Source organism: Urocitellus parryii, chromosome 5, assembly GCF_045843805.1.
Source record: "Urocitellus parryii isolate mUroPar1 chromosome 5, mUroPar1.hap1, whole genome shotgun sequence".
NCBI classification, from domain to species: domain Eukaryota; kingdom Metazoa; phylum Chordata; class Mammalia; order Rodentia; family Sciuridae; genus Urocitellus; species Urocitellus parryii.
In genome coordinates, this window is record NC_135535.1 from 72,842,783 (window position 1) to 72,863,325 (window position 20,543).

Below are 20,543 nucleotides of genomic sequence, written 5' to 3' on the forward strand. Positions count from 1 at the left end.
AGTTCAATATGGCAAGAGTCACTGCCAACTTTCAATGTAGGTATCAAAGAAAGGACTCAATTGAAATGATTAGTAGGAAAAACCACGTGTTAATAAAGGTCAGGAAATGAAACAATCTCAGTAAAAAGGCTGAATATGTAAATGAGCAAAAGCAGAAAAAAGGTTTGAGAGAGCACAGGATGGGTGCTGAGGGGTTAGATGCTTAAGAAAACCAAGAGCAGTGACAGCCTAAATCACCGGAAAAGAAACACAAAGCAGCAGAAGATAAGGGAATATAGCATAGAATACCAAAGGGGCTTACATCTTGGGCGATAACCAAGGATAACTGGGATGTGAAGCATGATAGGTTTGGCTGGCCACAGTTTGCCAAGAGAATTAGTACCAGCGGTCCTTTGGTGGACGCCGAGGCATTCAGGCCTCGCAAAATTCAGCTGCGCCCTGGATGGATTGCACTTCCGTCTCTCCAGAAGACATCAGCTTCAGTCTGGATGGACTGTGCAGGCTCCAGGACAGGCTGTGGGTTCCAAGCTGCTGGCACGCAGGCTCCCAGGGAGTAGTTAGAGGCCTGATCTGTATGTGCTGGTGGGTAGAAGTTAAGTATAAACTACCTTGCATTATTTTGATTTTGTCAGTAGGAATGATGGGCCCGTTACGACCTCTTAGAGAAAAAGCTGTTCCTGTCCATTACAGATCGGGAGGGCGGGGGTGGGGGGTGGGCAGGGGGGAGGGGCCAAGAAGTTCAACATACCAATCAAGATTAGTCATTCTGTGAATCCAACTTTCCCCGAGTTGGCCTTGTCTCCCCGACTACACTGAAATCACCGCCACGAGGGAAAAAAAAAAAAAAAAAAAAAAGGCCTGGTTTGCAATTTTTTGTTGTTGTTATTTCCTAAAGTGCCTAAAACCGAGGTGAGTACGTCGAACACATTCAATAAAATTGCCGATTTCTTAACTGATGTTTGTTTAGTCACTTAGGTCACCTAGCTCAGTACTCTTTTTGCATATTAGAATACTAAAGAGAAGCGAATATGTAACTTAGACTCGATACTTTCCTTTATTCCAAAATCCACTGCGTCTCTCCACCCTCAATCGCAAGGGCAGAACTGTTGCACGACTGAAATGCTGCAGGAGACTCCAGGTTCCTCAGCGGGAACCACCCGCCAGCTCCCCCGAGGCGTAGCTGCCAGCTCACGTGTCCCGTCACCTCTAGCAAAAGTAAAATGCGCTCACCTACTCTGGGCCGCCGGGAGACACCACGAACGTAGTCGTCCACTCGCCGCCGCTATCCTAAGGAAGCACTTCCGGCGCGCGCTATGACATCACTGACGCGCGCCTTTTGGCCCGCCTCCGGGGCCTGGGTCTAAGGCGAACCGGGAAGGGGTACGGGTGGCCCTACCGCCCGGTATTTTCCTCTGACCCCTGCAGGAACAGGTGATGCCAAATCCGCTGCCCGCGGCGAGGAAAAGTCGGGGTTGAGCCCGAGCCGAGGCTGGTGGTCCTCTGGTCTCCCGGGCTCGCCCCACCTGAAGGTAAACGCCTCCTCACTTGCGGCCTTTTCCTCCTACCCGGTAGCCAAAACGATTTGCCACCTCTCCCGCCTTCGCCGTTTTAGTGCTGAACATCAACCTTTGCCTGCCTCGAGTTTCTTACCAGAATGTCTAACGTATGAATGGGCTCAAATGAGGAACTTTTAAAAGCGACTTGTTGATGTTGAGTTTCTAAAGTTTTCTAAATAATTCTCCCCCAAACACCTAGTATAAGCAAATTTTCCAATACTTTGCAAATTGACATAAATTAGAATCAGTATTTTGCTGTTTGTGATAGTTCATACTGTTAACTCAAATACATGGCACACGTGGATTTCATGTGCAAAAATGTGAATTTAGCTTGAGGATCTGGGTTCAATCCCCCATACCAAAAAGAAAGAATTAAAGGAAAAAAATTGGTTAATCCCGAAATAATTTTCATGGGTGATTTGCTGACTTTGTAAAATAAGTTGTGAAACTTAATTAGAGGTTATATTTGTAACCTTAAACATAACGTGTATATGTAAAACACTATACCTTGGAAGCTCTCATAAAATGCTGTAATTCATAATTTGTCAACAAAGTGCAAAATTAAGTGTTAAAAATAATTTTACATTGTGAAAAGTGAGCCTAACATTTCCTCTTGATATGAATACAACCCCCCAAAAGTACCCAAAGTATTACCAAAAAAAAAATTAGTGGCAGTGGTTCTCTATGAGCCACCAGACTCTCTGAGGTGAATGGCAAGGTATACTACCTATTTGAAAGTACTTTCTTGCTTTTATCCTAAGGGGAAGTAAAAAGTAATCTCAAGGTTTTGCTTTCATCTTTTGGAAAGCCATCCTCTCATACACAGTCCAGCACTAAATAAAAGATTAAAGAATTTACTTGAAAGAAGGACCATATTAAAAACTCTTTTTAAGTGGTGACTGGGGAAAATGAATTCCTTAATTCACCCAGCTGGACTCACTGACTCTCACTTTTTACATTTGTAAGAAAGGCATGTAAATTAAATTAGTGGTGGCCAACACTTGGTTTTACTTGGAATGAGGAATGTCTGGTTTACATTGCTTATAGGTTACTTTTTTTTTTTTCCTTTTTTAGAAATGAGTGGTGGCTTAGCTCCAAGTAAGAGCACAGTGTATGTATCTAACTTGCCCTTCTCCCTGACAAACAACGATTTATATCGGGTAAGTTTTAGTATTAATGCATTTATCTACTGAATTGTCTATTTGAGATACAGATGTACTTTTAAGCAAATAGTTCTGACAAAAATCTTTTTATTTATCTACTTATATATGTTTTGGTACCGGGGATTGAACTCAGGCACTTAACCACTAAGTCACATCCCCAGTCCTTTTTTGTGTTTTATTTAGAGACAGGGTCTCACTGAGTTGCTTATGTTATGCTCGAATTCGGACCCCCAAAGACCACCAGAGACCCAAGATCGATGTAAGCAGCAAAGAGGTGTTTATTGCGAGCTAGCTCCTAGCTCGGTCCTCTGCGCGGGCACACACACAGCAACTGGTGACGCTGAGAGGCCCCAAGCCCAGGGTTTGCAGCAGTTTTATACATTCTTTGGAGAGGGCAGAGACTTCACATACATCATAGCAAATCATCACACACCACGGCAAAATCAAATAACAACTCTAAAACATGATTAGCACATTCACTGGCGGGAACAAGTTGGGTAGGGGTGATTGGTCAGTACAAAAGGGGTATTCATTTGAACTGATTGGTTTAAGCCAAGAGGGGTGTACGTGCTGAACTACATGGTTTCCCAACTTGTTATCAACCACCATAAAATACTGGGAAGGTCATCTGGCATCCCAGGTATTTCCCTGTCTCATGCTGATTGGTGGCTGCTAGGGGGCTGCTATGGATCCCCACCTAGCCTGACTGAGTCAGGGACACCTGGCGCAGCAGATCTCTCCTGTAGATAAACAACTTAGCAGGGTGGTAATGTGCCTAGGAGTGCTCTGTGGGTTTTTCCAAGGACAAAGGCATGTCCCTTCCTTGGACAGGCTTTGCTCTGAGATAGAGGCTGGTTTTTCATTTAGGGCCCTGCTAAATTGCTGAGGCTGGCTTTGAACTTTTGATTCTCCTGCCTCAGTCTTCCCAGCCACTGGGATTACAGTCATGTGCCACTGCACCCAGCTTCTCTTACAAAATTCTTAATTAGAACATTATAATGCACTTAAACCGTTAATACCAAAGACCTCTATTGAAAATATGAATAAAATTAGTTATCATTTCCAAAGAGAATTTACTATGCTTTTTTAGAAAACAATGAGTTTTTTATAAACAGAAGATAAAATAGCATTACAAAGCGGGAGCAGTTTGTGATAGGCCAGTTTTTACTGCTTGCTTACTTGGCTTTTGAAACTAACTGGTAATGGAGATGAGGTTTTGGAGTAAAGGACTGATAAGAGCAAATATCCCTTTCCTAACTTTCAGGTTTTTTGAGTATTCACAACATTCACATATAAGCAGAATGTTTAACAGTTTAATACATGTGGTTTTCAGTTCAGAATAAGGGTGATTGAGATGGGGGGGGGGAATATCCCTTCTAGTATATTCTTTCACTTCTTTACCTTATAGAGAACAAAATTTCCCACTTTATTTTTCCTGCACATGGGTGGTTGAGAGGAATTGAAAGGAAGGATGTAAATCCTTTCTTCAAGTGTGCCCTATTTTCTTTACTACTTTGGATAAATGTTCAGTACAGAGATGCTACATATGTGATTCATGGTACTTAATTAATTAAGATAGCTTGAGTTTCAAAGAACATAGGGAAAATTAGCTTTAGCTTCTCTATAACAAAGTGGACAGTGTGTTGAATGCTTAATGTGTTCTGAGTACTCTGAAAGGTTGTAATAGAGACATATCAGTGAACAAAAAGACTTGAATTCATGATTCAGGATAACAAGAAAAACAGACTGTGCAATATGAAAAAGTTAGATACTAAGGGAGATGTTAAAATGTTGGTTGCTAAGGAGAAAAGGCAGGGAAGGAGGGCTATTAAATGTTAAGTTGGTAATGAAAGTGAAATTTTAGATAGGGTGGTTAGAATACCCTTATTGAGAAGGTAACTTTCAAATAAAACACTGAAGCAATTAAGAGGCAGATGTCTAGGAGAAAAGTATTTCAAAAGAGGAAGGGTAATCAGAGGTAAACTCATTCTAGGGATGCCTTATAGGGCCTATACAGATTATTCTAAAGAGCCCAGCTTTCAATCTGAGTGAAATTAGAAGCTATTAAAAAATGTTATATAGAAAAGTGTACTGGCCTCAGAATCTGATGTTGCTAACACTGGAATCCAGTTACACTGCATTGCAGCATTACTGAACTAATCATAGAACTCAAAATTTCATAATTATTGGTTGCATGTTGTCGTAGTCTGGCTGGGCACAAAATAACCAAGCCGCCACACAGCCTTGTAGGTTCAAAGAACAACTCTTTATTCCCCAACTCTCACCTGCACTCTACACACACTTCCTGGGAACACACTCCCTCCACTAGGCTCTGCAGGCCAATTCTCTGGGAAACAATGGGAACTCCAAAGTAGGCAGCAGGATCCGCCCTAATCCCTGAGCCGCCCTATTCCCAGCAAGATCCACCCTAATCCCAGAGCCGCCCTATTCCAGAACAGGGTCACCTTCCAACCATACCCTCTGGCAAAATGCCAGGCATCATTCCTACTAAACTGTGGCTCTCAACAGCATGTATTAACATATTCTAAAATTGTTTTCTAAAATACATTATATAAGTGGTTTTTTAGTTTGTTTGCAGTGCTGAGGGTTGAACTCAGAGCCTTACATATGACCTCACACATGCTAGGCAAATACTGTGCCACTGAGCTACATCCCCAGCCCATTGTGTAAGAAGTAGGAACTAGCTGGGTGTGATGGAACATGCCTAAAATCCCAGCCACTCAGGAGACTAAAGTAGGAGGATTGCAAGTTTGAGACCAGCCTAAGCAACTTAGTGAAACACCATCTCAAAATAAAATAAGGACTGTGAATATAGTTCAGTGGTAGAACATTTGGCTAGCATGCACAGGGGTCTGGGTTCAATTCCAGTACTGAAAAAGGGGGAGAGAGTACTTACAAGTTTACAGGTACTAGCTGAAGATATAGAACTAAAAGGGAAGAAAGGGCCAACTATAAAGTACTACATATTAATGATGGACAGAGGATGGAGATCTATGGAAATGGATTTTTCATTGTTGAAGTTTTGTTTTTATAAGCAGTCTAACGACTGACTTCTTAAACAGTTATTGCTTAGACTGTAGGTGTAGAATACAAAAAGTGATATTCCACAACATTTATATTTGGTTTAGCTGAAGCTATGGTGGAGTTGATACTTGCCAAGAATATACCATAAGAAAACAGCAGCCGTCTGGTGTACCTGCCTTAGATCTATCACACATGTAAAGTGTCTCTTTATTTGTTTTGCCATACTGGGGATTGAATCCAGGGATCCTCTACCACTACCTACCCCTCCAGCTGTTTGTTTGTTTGTTTTTATTTTTATTTTTTAGCTGTAGTTGGACACAATATCTTTATTTTTCTTTTATTTGTTTTTATGTGGTGCTGAGGATCGAAGTCAGGGCCCCACAGGTGCCAGGCAAGCACTCCACCCCATAGCCACGACCCCAGCCCCCTTTTTATTTTTTATTTTGAGAAAGGTTATTGTTAAGTTCTTGCTAAGTTGCTAAGCCTGACCTCAAATTTGTGGTCCTCTTGCCTTAACCTCACCTATAGCTGGTGTTACAGATATGTGCCACTGTGCCCAGATAAGTGTTTTTTTCAGAAATTCAGGAACAGAGGCAGATACATGTGATTGCAATGAGAATAAGAATTTTGTTCTGGGGGCTGGGGTAGTGGCTCAGCTGGTAGAGCATTCGCCTACACAAGGCCCTGGGTTCCATCCTCAGCACCACATAAAACAAATAAAATAAAGGTATTGTGTCCAACTACAATTAAAAAATAAATATAAAAAATTTTTTTTCTGGTCACATAGAAAATATTTCTTGTAGAACCTGTTTTATAGATGGAAGGCTAAAATTTCTTTATAAACCATAACAAAGAATTTAGTTATCGTTTACAACCTGAAAATTCAGTGTTTATGATTTTAAATTATAAATTTTTATGTGATCTTTTGTTTCAGATATTTTCCAAGTATGGCAAAGTTGTGAAGTAAGTATTCACCTTAAAAGATACTTGATATAATCAGATGAATAAACTATTAACATTTTATGTATATTTCAGTTGTTGTTGTATGTACATAAATATGTAGACAACTTTTTAAAAACAATTCCATACATGCAATTTTGTTTTTTTTACTTGACATTATATCCTAAATTTCTTTCTCTGGTTTTCCATAAATGGATATTAAACACTTGAAGTTCATTTGTATCTTGAGATTTTTAACTTTGTTAAAACTAACTTTGCTACTACAAATCATCAAAAAATACTTCTGGGTTGGGTCAGTGGCACTTACCTGTAATCCCAGGAATTTAGAAGACTAAGGCAGGAGGATTGCAACTTCAAGCATTGAGAAATTTATCAAGACCCTGCTACAAAATAAAAAAGAGTTGGGGATGTAGCTCAGTAGTAGAGTGCCTGTGGATTCAATCTCTAGTACTTTAAAAAAAAAACAAAAACAAAAACCTGCAGGTAATTAGGCAAAAAAAAAAAAAAAAATGGGAAGATGGGGACTGGGGATGTTCTAGTTCAGGTTGATTTTATTCAGTGATAAAGCATTTACCTAGCATGTGTGAGGCTCTGAGTTCAATTCCTAGCACAGCAAAAAAAAAAAAAGGGGTGGGGGAAGTACAGGGAATAGTTTGTACTACAGGCCTTCTTGCAAGAGAAAATAAAATGAAACAAAGAAACAAAGACCAGGCATAGTGGTGTACCCTGTAATCTCAGCTACTCTAGAGGCTGAGACTGGAGGATCTCAAATTCAAAACCAGATTTAGGAATTTAGGTGGTGTCTCAAAAAAAAAAAAAAAAAAAGCTCCAGAGGTCTGTATCTTTGTGGTACACTACCCTTGGGTTCAATCTTCATTACCATGAAAACAAAACAAAACAAAGAAGGCCCCTGTGACTGGAGATGAATAAGTTAAGGGAGAGAAAAGATGGCTCTAAATGCCTGTCGGTTCCTATTCTTGTTTGTTTTTCATTCTGAAAACACTTGGAATCATTGAAGAAGGCTCTTTTTTTTTTTTTCCTCCATTTTTTGAGAAAAGGGTGGTACTGAGGATTAAACCCAGGGCCATGTGCTTTACTATTGAGCTACTACATCCCTGGCTGCCCAAATTTTATTTTTTCTTTTTATTTCTTTTCCCTTTTTCGGTTGTATTTTTTCATTTTGAGCAGGGTCTTGTTAAACTGCTAAGGCTGGCCTCAAACTTGTAATCCTCTTGCCTCAGAGCCCAAAGTTGCTGGAATTATAGGAAGGTGTCACTACACCCAGTATGGCTTCTAAAACTTTTTAAAAGTTTATTTTGGCTTCAGTGTAGAGATTTGGATTAGAGTTGTAAAGGAACAAAACAAAATGCAGTAGCATTGGCTCAGGGTACTTCAGATGGAGTCAGAAGATCATTGTTAATCAGATCTCAGACAGCTTTGCAGCTGAACCTTTGAAATGGGCTGCAAGCAGATCCACCTTCATGCCCCATGAAAGCTGACCTTTTTTGTTAAACACCACTGATTGCTTTCTACAAAGGGACCTTTTCCCCAAAACTATCCAGAGACTGAAACTGCACCCAGTTCCTTTCTTGCAAAACAGCTGAACTTCTGCCCTCACTGATCATAATTCATAACAAGTGATGTAATTTCCAAACCCTTTGTAGAAAAGCTAAAAATTTAGCTGCCACTTTGTAAAATCTTGTAGCACATTTTCAAGACTGCTTGAATCTGTTTTTTTCTGGATTATAATCCTACCTAGCCCCAAACAAATGTAATTCTCTTTGTTCTAGATCAGGTTGATTTTATTCTCTTTTTTTTTTTTAAAGTAAATCTCTAATTTTTATTTATTTTCTTTAAAGAGAGTGAGAGAGGAGAGAGAGAGAGAGAGAGAGAGAATTTTTAATATTTATTTTTTAGTTCTCGGCAGACAGAACATCTTTGTTGGTATGTGGTGCTGAGGATCGATCCCGGGCCGCAGGCATGCCAGGCGAGCTCGCTACCGCTTGAGCCACATCCCCAGCCCTGATTTTATTCTCAGTCACAAAAGTAACGAAAACAAATTTATGGAGACCAATCTTTTTTTATGTAAATTTTTAAATTTATATATGACAGCAGAATGCATTAAAATTCTTATTACATATATAGAGCACAATTTTTCATATCTCTGATTGTATACGTAGTATATTCATACCAATTCATGTCTTCATACATGTACTTTGGATAGTAAAGATCATCACATTCCACCATCATTAATAATCCCATGCCCCCTCCCTTTCCCTCCAGCCCCTCTGCCCTATCTAGAGTTCGTCTGTTCCTCCCATGCACTCTCTCCCTACCCGACTATGAACCAGCCTCCTTATATCAGAGAAAACATTCAGCATTTGGTATTTTGGGATTGGCTAACTTCACTTAGCATTATCTTCTCTAACTCCATCCATTTACTTGAAAATGCCATGATTTTATTCTTTTTATTACTAAGTATTATTCCATTGTGTATACATGCCACATTTTTTTATCCATTAATCTATTGAAGGGCATCTAGGTTGGTTCCACAGTTTAGCTATTGTGAATTGTGTTGCTATAAACATTGATATGGCTGTGTCCCTTTAGTATGTGGTTTTTGAGTCCTTTGGATATAGATGAAGGAGAGGGACAGCTGGGTTAAATAGTGGTTTCATTCCCAATTTTCCAAGAAATGTTTATACCGCTTTCCATATTGGCTGCACCAATTTGCAGTCCCACCAGCAGTGTTCAAGTGTACTTTTTCCCCTCGTCCTCGCCAACACTTATTGTTGTTTGTATGTATAATAGCTGCCATTCTGACCGGAGTGAGATGAAATCTTAGATTGCTTTTAATTTGCATTTCTCTAATTGCTAGTGATGATGAACATTTTTTCATGTATTTGTTGATTGGTTGTACATCATCTTTTGAGAAGCGTCTCTTCAGGTTCTCATAGAAATAGAAAAAGCAATCATCTGGAAAAATAAGAAACCCAGAATAGCTAAAGCAATCCTTAGCAGGAAGAGTAAAGCAAGTGGCATCACCATACCAGACCTTAAACCATACTACAGAGCAATAGTAACAAAAACAGCATGGTATTGGCACCAAAACAGATTGGTAGACCATTGGTACAGAATAGAGGACACACAGACTAACTCACAAATCTGTGCTCACTTATAAGTCACTTTCACTTTGTCATTTCCATTCTTGATACCCCTGACTTTGAAGAGATAGCTGGTTTTATAAATGTATTGATTTCTCTTACTTTGTAAATGTTTTATTACATAACCATTTTTTAAAATTCGAGTTTTCTAAATATTCATATTTTTTAAATTTATCATTGCCTCATTTTTAACTGGCTCTTTGTTTATGCTTTAAGGGTTACTATAATGAAAGACAAAGATACCAGGAAAAGTAAAGGGGTTGCATTTATTTTATTTTTGGATAAAGACTCTGCACAAAACTGTACAAGGGCAATAAACAACAAACAGGTAAGCCAAACATTCTCACCAAGGTTTGTAACCCAAAAAATATGGGGAAATATGGGAAATACAGTTAATGAGTATCCACGGATTCAGAAAGCATCTAATGGGGATGACCAAGATATACTGGGCTCCCAAAACATTGGTAGAATCTAAGAAAAATACCATAGGGTAGACTTCATCAATCAAAGTAGGGCAATTGCTAAAATCATCCAAAATATAAATGGAATTGAAGATTCGAAGAAATAAGATCAAATAACTAGTTTAGGTTTCTGTGAAATACATCCTTCTGCATTTACATTTTTGTCTGTTTAGCTGTTTGGTAGAGTGATAAAGGCAAGCATTGCTATTGACAATGGAAGAGCAGCGGAGTTCATCAGGAGGCGAAACTACTTTGATAAATCTAAGTGTTATGAATGTGGGGTGAGTAAACCTAAAATTTAATGAAATCATTGTAGTTTACTCTGAAGTATTTTCCACAATAGTCTTTTATTGGTGTTCCTCAAAACTAAAATCATGAGATATAACAATCTAACACTTTTTAGAAAACAATTTCAAAAAGGTAGAAACTGGAGAAATTATCACTCTATATTATCCAATCACAGTTATCTTTAAATACTACATTTAAATTAAATTTACTTAGATGAGTCTGAAGTCTCTAAGTAAAACAACTTTTAGAAGCTGGTTTCTTGTCTTGCCAGACAAGAAAACGTGGGGGTAGTTCGGTTAAAAACATTAGCCATATAATGGGGAAAAAAACTTTTTCAGAACAGTGGGTTTGGTGGAGCATGTCTGCATTCCCAGCTAATTGGGAGGCTGAGGCAGGAAGATCTCTTGAGTTTGAAAGTTCAAGACCAGCCTAGGCCATAGGCTGGCAGCCATACGCAGTGCCTCACTTCTATAATCCCTGCTACTTGGGAAGCTGAGGCAGGAGGATCACAAGTTCTAGGCCAACCTGAGCAACTTTGTAAGACTCTATATCAACATTTTTTAAAAGGGCTGGGAATATAGTGTAGTGATGGACTGTCCCTGGGTTCAGTCCTAAGGGGAAAAAAAAAAAGAACTTCTGACTGGCTAAAACCAGCTTCTAAAAGTTGTTTTACTTAGACACTTCAAACTCATCTAAGTAAATTTAATTTAAATGTAGTATTTAAAGATAACTGTGATTGGATAATATAGAGTGATAGTTTCTCCAGTTTCTACCTCTTTGAAATTGTTTTCTAAAAGTGTTATACTGTTTATCTCAATGTCTTAAAAATTTGGGGTAACTCGAATTTTTATTAATGTTATTTCCTGTTTCTGTGACATTTTACCAGTGTTTAAATGTAACAATTTATTACCACCAGGTGCAGTGGCACATACCTATAATTTCAACTACTTGGGAGGCTGAGAGAGGGGGATCACAAGTTGGCAACTTAGCGAGACCCTGTCTCAAAATAAAAAGGACTGGGTATGTCGCTCAGTGGTAAAGCACTCTAGGGTTCAATCCCTATTACCGCCACCCCCCACCACACACACAAAATTAAGTACCAGTATTATCATTTAACCTATCCTCTCTGAGATGGTAGGTTTTGAATTTTTGTTGTTGAAAATGTCACTTTGTGGCCTAGGCTGGATTGAACTTTCAAACTCAAGAGATCTTCCTGCCTCAGCCTCCCAATTAGCTGGGAATGCAGACATGCTCCACCAAACCCACTGTTTTGAAAAAGATTTTTTCCCCATTATATGGCTAATGTTTTGTAATTGAACTACCCCCACATTTTCTTGTCTTGAGTCTTTTCATGATCTACTGTCATCCATGTAACATTTTGGTGATTAGGAGAGAGATAGCCATAGAACAATTTTGTAAAGACCCCTAAGAAAATTTCAGTCTGGATCTCATATCTGTCAGTTTCTGAAAGATGGTATAAATACTTAAATGACAGTGTAAAATACTTAAACTGGATCCTGAAGTATTAATGGGGAACTGGAAAGAAAATTACTCAGAGACAATGTCCTAGCTACAAAATCACATGAACAATTCAAAGAAATGGCTTGGGCTCCTTTCTCCCACTGCCACTCCCTATTCCCCTTCCCCATCAAAGAACAATATATAGACAGATGGATGAATGAATAGAAAGAGGAAGCAAACAGTGGCATGGATACATACGAATTCTGTCAATCTCTATGATTTTAAACCCCTTTAAGTGAATGTTTTAAAGATGCTTTTCCGAAGTCCTAAGTTTTGTTTTAAAAGGAGTACTAACATGCATAAGGTCCTGGGGGTTTGGTCCCTACCACCAAAAGCAAATAAATAAATAAAAATAAAAAATAAAAAAGGAGTAGAGATAGTTATGTATAATAGAATATATCATTTTTCATGTTCATAGTAAATATTAAATTACTGAGAAACTTTGAATGAATCTGGCTTGTGGATCCATAGATTCATTGTATTATACTTTGTAAATTTTTATACATCCTTTAATTCCCACAAAATTGGTTTACATTTATTCCTCCTTTTTTTCTCAGTTATTTCAATATTAATCCTTTTTTTTTTTTCCAATGGGACATGTTAAAATTTGTTGGTATACCATTGTTCCAGAAAAGTTTGGGAAGTGCTTCTGTAGGTAAATGTAGTCCTATTAAATAGGACTATAATATCAGCAATTTTATTTATATATTTATTTATTTACTTATTTTGCAGTGATGGGGAATGAACCCAACACTTCACATTTGCTAGGCATTTTCTGTACAGCTGAGCTACATCTGCAGCCCATTGTTTTTTGTTTTTTTTGTTTTGTTTTGTTTTTTAATTTCTTTTACAGTTGTAGATGGACAGCATGCTTTTATTTTATTTATTTTTTTATGTGGTGCTGAGGATTGAACCCAGTGCCTCACGCATCTTAGGCAAATGCACTGAGCTATAGTCCATGCCCATGCCCATTGGGTTTTGGGGTGTTTTTTTGTTTTTTAACATTTATTTTTTAGTTTTAGATGGACACAATACCTTTATTTTATTTTTATGTGGTGCACAGGATTGTGCCTCACACATGCTAGGCAAGCACTCTACCTCTAAGCCACAATACCCAGCCACATACTGGTTTTTTAAATTAAGATTTGTATAGTCTTTTTTTCATAAGTCTTCAAAGTGTGCCTTTTCCCTTTAGTATATATCAATTCAGACATGCTCATAGTAGGCACATAGAGCTAGTGTCTACTATAATTGGACAGTGCAGGTATAATGTAGATATGAAAGTAGTTAAAAATAAAAATGAAGAAGACAAAATTTTCCTTTCTTTGTAGTAGACTTTGCTCATGCTAGATAAACTGTTGTTTAAAAAGTCATTTTCTTTTGTGTATTCCCAGTGTGAGGATTTTTTTTTATTATTCTAAAACCTTTCAGTCATAAGGTACCTGGCAGGTTTCTGTTAATAACAAATATAGTATTTTTCCTCTTTTTAATGTGAATTAAAAGGAAAGTGGACACTTAAGTTATGCCTGTCCTAAAAATATGCTTGGAGAACGGGAGCCTCCAAAGAAGAAAGAAAAAAAGAAAAAAAAGAAAATTCCTGAACCAGAAGAAGAAATGTATGTATATCTATTATGACCTTAGTGTGTTGATTTGTCTTTTTACTGTTGATTAATTGCATGCTGATCTCCCACACACACACCCTTCTCTTTCTCTTTAATAATTTAGTGAGGAAGTAGAAGAAAGTGAAGATGAAGGGGAAGATCCTGCTCTTGACAGTCTAAGTCAGGCCATTGCATTTCAGGTACTAAATTTTTTTTTTTTAAGTACTGTAGTTACAAAGATTTATAGTCCTTGCTTGCTTTTTCTCTTTTCTTTTTTTGGTGCTAAATTGAACCCAGGAGCACTTTACCACTGAGCTATAGCCCTATCCCTTTCTATTTTTTATTTTGAGACAGGTCTTGCTAAATTTCCCAGGCTACCTAAAAATTGGGATTCTCCTGCCGCAGCCACACCAGTCACAGAGATTATAGGTGTGCAGCCTCCACACCTAGCATCCCTTACTCACTTTATTGACTGTCTCCTCGTGGAAGCCTCTATCTTTCCCCTTCACCTCCTAAATTTGAGATTACAGAATGTTCCTCTAACAAATGGGAATGAAAAGTTCCCATTTGTTCTTTCTAAATTTTAAGAAAAACATTGAAACATTTTTAGTTTCCTATTTTCATTATAGAATTGAGCAGAATTATTTGATTAAAGTGAGTTTAGCTCAACCAAAAAGACTTTTCAGAAATTACCTAGGAAAGCCAGGCACAATGACACATGCCTATATCCCAGCAGCTCAGGAGGCTGAGGCAGGAGGATTACGAGTTCAGAGCCAGCCTCAGCAATTTAGGGAGGCCCTGAGCAACTCAGCAAGATCCTATCTCTAAATAAAATATAAAAAGGGCTGGGGATGTGGTTCAGCGCCCCTGGGTTCAATCCCTGGTACCAAAAAAAAAAAAGCAAGGCCAGTCTTAGCAACTTAGCAAGGCACTAAGCAACTCAAGTGAAACCCTCTTTCTAAATAAAATACAAAAAAGGGCTGGGGAGGTGGCTCAGTGGTTAAGTGCTCCTGAGTTCAATCCCCAGAACCAAAAAAAGAGAGAAATAACCTAGGATGATTTTGAGGAATATTGTAATTGAGACAAAGTAAGAGGGTTGAGAGGAATATCTTACTGTCTTCATGACCTGGAAGGGTGGAAAGTGGTTTCATTTGTGTTGCATTTTTGCCATGTTCAAATTAATGCACCATGAATAACTTTAGACAAAATGCTGGTTTTATTTCTTTTCTGAATCACATTATAGCAAGCCAAAATTGAAGAAGAACAAAACAAATGGAAACCCAGTGCAGGGGGTCCTTCAACATCAGATGATTCAAGACGCCCAAGGATAAAGAAAAGTACCTATTTCAGTGATGAGGAAGAACTTAGTGATTAAAATTGTATTTATTATGTAAATATTTTAAAAATAAAATCTTGGAGTATAAACTTAATTTGGGAAGTAAAGATTACTTTTAGTATTTGAACATAAGAATACTTAATATCAAATAGTTTTGTACTATAAAATAGTTCATAGGAAATTTAAAAATAATTTTAAAGCATCATGTTTCTCTTTTGCCTTAGCAAAGTACAGGTTGAGCATCCTTAATTCAAAAGTCCAAAATAATTCAAAATGCCCCAAAATCCAAAACTTTGAGCACCAATATGCCACCTGAGGTGGAAAATTCCATACCATAAAACTTTGTTTCATCCACTTTATTAAATATATGTATAAGCCATATGTGGTGGCAAACACCTATAATCCCAGTGACTTGGGAGACTGAGGAAGAAGGATCACAAGTTCCAGGACAATTAAACAATAGCAAAACTCTATTTTTAAGATAAAAAAATATAAAGGGAATATAGTTTCAGTGGTAGAGAGCTTCTGGGCTCAAATCCCAGTACTGCAAAAAATAAAAATTTGTTAAAATAAAAAGGTATAAAATTACCTTCAGGTTATGTGTAAAAATATAGGAAACATCAATGAATTTCATGTTTAGACTTATGTCTCATCCCTAAAATATCTCATTATATATGTATAAACACTCCAAAATACTTGTGGGCTCAAGCATTTTTGATAAGGAATTCTCAACCTGTACTAAAAATCAGGATTTGTTAGTAATAATCTTGTAAAGAACTAATTGTAATAAAAATAAGAAAAATATGATAGTAATATTATTGTTATCCCATAGGAAAAGGCAGATATTCAAATGACTTATTTAAAAACTTGATATTAAAAACTTTATTCATATCCAATTGGATTACATGAGGGTTTGCAAATAAATTTAATCTCAAGCAAAACTTCATACAGACTGGAAAGTTGAATGGTTTATTATTAGGAATGTTAAATAAACTTTTCAAGAGAATTTTGTCTCTAAATATGGGTGCTTTATCATCTTATTTTTCTTTTAGCTTAATCTCAATCTGAGTGTTGTTATACCCATAAAATATGAAGTAGCTCTCAAAATCTTATACCTAAACATAGAAACTATTTGTCTGCCCTTCCTGTAGGACCAGATTCTGTTCCCCACAAGCAACTACTTATAACTTCATTGACTATTTCTTTTCATATGTATGTACATATTGCTTAAAAAAAGGCATATATTTCTGTCACTTAATTCATAGAGGGATAAGGGAGGACTTTTTTCAATCTGTTATATCTCCCTCTGTCTCTTCTATTTTACCAGTATGGCTATGTTAAAGTATTTGGTTAAATCCATATTTACTATTTGGGTTTTATATGACCATAAATAGTTTACATTTCATGTATTTATTACATTTCTTTTTATGACTACATCTTTCCCTGTCTTCTGCAGTTGGTTATATAGGAATGGAATTATAGAGTCTTTAACTTTCTTCTGTGTGTATTTCTATTACTGTTTGACTGCTTTGTAAGAACACCCACATACTACATTTTTAAATTATTAAAAGCAATAAAAATGTTTCTATTTTGAAATCTACAAGGATATTGAAAATATTAACAGTATAGAATCTTCAGTCTCAAACAAACCAGAATGATTGAATGCAGTACTCTATTTTCTGTTCATCCATTAATTAATAAAATATTATATACTTTCCAATAGAAAATGAGCTAGAGACTTAAAGAATATAAACAATAAGTAGTATGAAAACTACTTTCATTAGGTAACTAATCTACTTCAACCAGCAAAATATTTTTTACCTCATTGGAAAAAAAATAAAAATAGAAAAAAAAACCTACTGCCTTATCAACTAGATGGCAGACTAAATTCCATTTTATTTACATAAGAAGAATAATTTGGCTGTAATTGTTCTTTTATTATTTAAAAAAAATTTTTTTTCACTATACTGGTGTTTGAACCAGGGCACCCTACTACTGAGATACTTCCCAGCCATTCCTATTTTTTTATTTTGAGACAGTCTTGATAAGTAGCTGAGGCTGGCCTGGAATTTGTGATCCTCCTGCTTTGGCCTCCCCTCTGGTGAAAATTATTTTTAACTGATATATAAAACAAAATTCTACATATTAATGGGGTAAAATGGTGTTTCAATACATGCACAGAACATGTAATATTTAAATCAGGTTAAAAATCCTTCATCTCAAACATTATGGTGAAAACATGAAATTCTTTTTTTTCCCTTCCTGGGTACTGGGATTGAACATAGACACTTTACAACTGAGCTTATCCCCAGCCCTTTTTTATTTTAAGACAGGGTCTTGCTAAATTGCCAGACTGACCTGGAACTTGTGATCTTACCGCCTCAGCCTCTGGAGTATCTGAGATGATAGGTGTGAGTCATTGAGCCCAGCTATTTGTTACTGATTTTTATGAAGCAGAAGTATTATTTGCAAGAGGCTACAAAATTTTGAAAGTTTAGGGACTGGAAATGCTACTCAATGGTAAAGCGCCTTTTAGCATGTGGGAGACCCTGTGTTTAATCACCAACATCCCTGCCCCAAAAAAGATTTAAAAAATCAAAGGTACTATGTCCAAGTTCTTTTTTAGGGGAGGTGGTGCTGGGAATTGAACCCAGAGTTTGCACTTTTGCTAGGCAAGCATTCTACCACTGAGCTACATCTGGACAACTTAACAAGATGCTGTTCCACATAAAAAGGGCTGTATTGTAGATCAGTGGTAGAGCCCCACTGGGTTCAATCACCTGTACTGCAAAGAAAAAAGAAATCCAAACTTTGGAACCAGATTGCTTTGGTTTAACATCTGGTTTGAACACTAGTTGCATAACTCTAATCAAATTATATGTCAGAACTAGGCCTTAGGTTGATTTTTTTAATGTTTTTATTAGTGCATTATAGTTATACATAATAGTAGGGTTTATTTTGACATAATTATACATACATTGAATATCGTTTGCTCTATTTCAGTCCTCACTAATTCCTTCCCTTCCTACTGCTCTTAGTCCCCTTCTCCTACTCTACTGGTCTTCCTTCCATTTATTCATTTTTAATTGGTTCTTTATAGATATACATAAAGGTGGGAATCAGTATGATATATTTGTATATATACGTATCATGATTTGATCAATTTCATTTCTCAGTTCTTCCCTTTTGGTTTTTATTTTGTTTGGCTTTACAGTATTGGGGATTGAACCCAGGATCTTGTATACATAAAGCACATGATCTACCATTGACATAAACCTCCAGTCCCCATTGTATAATTTTTTTCTATCAATACTGGGGATTGAACTACCACTGAACTATATCCCCAGCCCTTTTTAAATTTTTTTTATTTTGAGACAGAGTCTCACTAAGTTGCTGAGGCTGGCCTTGGATTTGTGATTTTCCTGCCTCATCTTCCCAAGAATCTGGAATTATAGGTGTGAGTCATTATATCAGACTGTATAATATTTCTTATTGAACATTCTATCCCTCTAGGTTAGCTTTTTGTAGCAAATCCCATTGAATTCCTGCCTACATTCATTTTCCACTTTCTCATCTTGGTTTCAACCTGTGTTATTGACAGGATTGATGTATCTTTCCTTTATGGATTTGGCTCACTAAAAAGTACCAGAGAAATATATTTTAACATCTTTTTCTACACTTAACATAAATCCAGCCGTGAGCTTCAGGGAAAAGTGACTCAATCCTGGCTCTAGAAGGTAGATCTCCTGGACTGAGCTAACCATAATAATCTCATTTCTCAGAGCCAGGCATAGTGGTGTATGCCTGTAATCACAGCTAATTGAGAGCCTGGGCAATTTGGTGAGACCCTGTCTCTAAATAAAAGATCTTAAAAATGGCTGGGGATGTAGTTCAGTGGAAGAGTACCTCTGAGTTCAGTCCTCTGTACTGCCTACCCTAATCATCATCATCATCATCATCTCTTTCCTCTTGCCAGCAATTGGTTAAGAACGGACATATGGTTCTGTTCTGGACAATACTAAGTGAGTGAAGTCTATTAGGGGCTTCTAGGGAAATTTTCCTTGCTGTTAAGAATAATAACCCTTGGGCTGGGATTGTAGCTCAGTGGTAGAACACTAGCATGTGTGAGGCACTGGGTTTGGTTCTCAGCACCACATACAAATAGATAAATGAATAAATAAAGGCCAATTGACAATTTTTTAAATTTTTTTTTTTAATAATGACTCTTCTTTTTCTGAGTGTTCTTTCTCTGGATGTGATTTCTGGCACTGTTGGAGACAATATCAAGATCTTGTAAGATACCAGCCATTAGTTGAAATTATATGTAGTTAACAGTCGTTAAATATTTAACTCATTAAATATCTCTGTCTCCCAGACATTTATTGGATTGCAATTCCTGACATACTTGTGAATGGGTGGGGACACTGGCTAGTACCAATCAAAGAGCTGTGAAAAGAAATGATGTGTATTTCTGAACTGCAGCACTTAATTATTGGTATAAGGCTTTCTAGTGTTCTCTTCTGGCACAGTGATCAGTACTGTTCAATGTGCTAGGAGCTATGTCACGCTCGGTTCTTATGTAACTAGAGTTCACTGAAGAGAACCCATAGCTGGCCTGGATATATCTCTTTTTAGCATAGCATTTTTTTTTTAAAGAGAGAATTTTTTAATATTTATTTTTCAGTTTTCGGCAGACACAACATCTTTATTTTATGTGGTGCTGGGAATCAAACCCAGCGCCCTGCGCATGCCAGGTGAGTGCGTTACCCCTTGAGCCACATCCCCAGCCCCTTAGCATAGCATTTTAAAAAATACCAAGTAGGGCTACAGTTGTTACTCAGTGATAGAGCAATTACCTATCATGTATAAAGCCCCAGCATTAATCAATCAATCATTAATAAATACCAAACAAAAGAAATAACATCTTGCTGTTAAATCTGGCCTTTCAAGACAACAGAAATACTCTTCAGTCTTAGATCCATTCTTCTCCAAGCTTCAGTGTGTTCATTTAGGAAAGTGAATAATAATATACACATTTCTAGGTTCATAATAGAAATAAGTAACAGAAAGCACTTAAAGAATCTAACATATGGTTAACACTATGCAAATTACAGACATTATTAAAATATTATAATTTTGCTTTGTACCAGCACATATACTTACTACAATAAAAGTAGCAATAAAAGTAACATCAAACATTAGTATTATAATGAATTTTAAAATGACATTTCTCTATGTGAGGAGAGCAGTTCAAATTTATCCAAACCTATAAGTTAAACTTTGATCAAAATCATTTTTATGTTAGAGCCTTTAAAATTTTGAGGTAGGGCCTGGGGATATAGCTCAGTTGGCAGTTGGTAGAGTGCTTGCCTTGCATGCACAAAGCCCTAGGTTCAATCCCCAGCACCAAAAAAAAAAAAAAAAAAAATGAGGTAGCCTGCACTGTTT

General features: G+C 37.0%; 2 protein-coding genes across 12 annotated transcripts in view; one reads left to right on the top strand and one right to left on the bottom strand.

Annotated features, from left to right (window-relative positions):
• The window catches only part of Pphln1 (periphilin 1), a 103,002-nt gene extending 101,698 nt beyond the window's left edge, over positions 1-1,304 (bottom strand). For 4 of the 11 annotated variants that reach the window (XM_026401414.2, XM_026401408.2, XM_077798498.1 and 1 more), the window contains exons 1-2: positions 1,231-1,304; positions 302-579 (exon numbers count right to left, since the gene is read on the bottom strand). In XM_026401414.2, coding sequence (XP_026257199.1) covers positions 302-341 — 40 coding nt within the window. In that variant the 5' untranslated portion in view covers positions 342-579; positions 1,231-1,304. Of the gene's footprint in view, positions 1-301; positions 580-748; positions 813-1,230 lie in introns of all 11 variants that reach the window. The other 7 variants (XM_077798500.1, XM_077798499.1, XM_077798496.1 and 4 more) reach the window with 6 other exon arrangements.
• A 30-nt stretch (positions 1,305-1,334) lies between these two features.
• Positions 1,335-16,591, top strand: Zcrb1 (zinc finger CCHC-type and RNA binding motif containing 1). The gene is made up of 8 exons (XM_026401418.2): positions 1,335-1,529; positions 2,631-2,716; positions 6,699-6,727; positions 10,105-10,216; positions 10,523-10,630; positions 13,662-13,774; positions 13,884-13,959; positions 15,003-16,591. The coding sequence occupies exons 2-8, from the start codon at positions 2,633-2,635 to the stop codon at positions 15,132-15,134; spliced, it is 654 nt and encodes a 217-aa protein (XP_026257203.1). The 5' UTR covers positions 1,335-1,529; positions 2,631-2,632; the 3' UTR covers positions 15,135-16,591.
• Positions 16,592-20,543: the final 3,952 nt, after the last annotated feature.

What these genes read in the sequence shown, in the direction of transcription:
- Zcrb1 (XM_026401418.2), top strand. Translation starts at nt 2,633, where the DNA reads ATGAGTGGTGGCTTAGCTCCAAGTAAGAGCACAGTGTATGTATCTAAC. An exon ending in CAAACAACGATTTATATCGG is followed by an intron (nt 2,717 to 6,698) that starts GTAAGTTTTAGT and finishes CTTTTGTTTCAG; the next exon opens with ATATTTTCCAAGTATGGCAA. An exon ending in CTAAGTGTTATGAATGTGGG is followed by an intron (nt 10,631 to 13,661) that starts GTGAGTAAACCT and finishes GTGAATTAAAAG; the next exon opens with GAAAGTGGACACTTAAGTTA.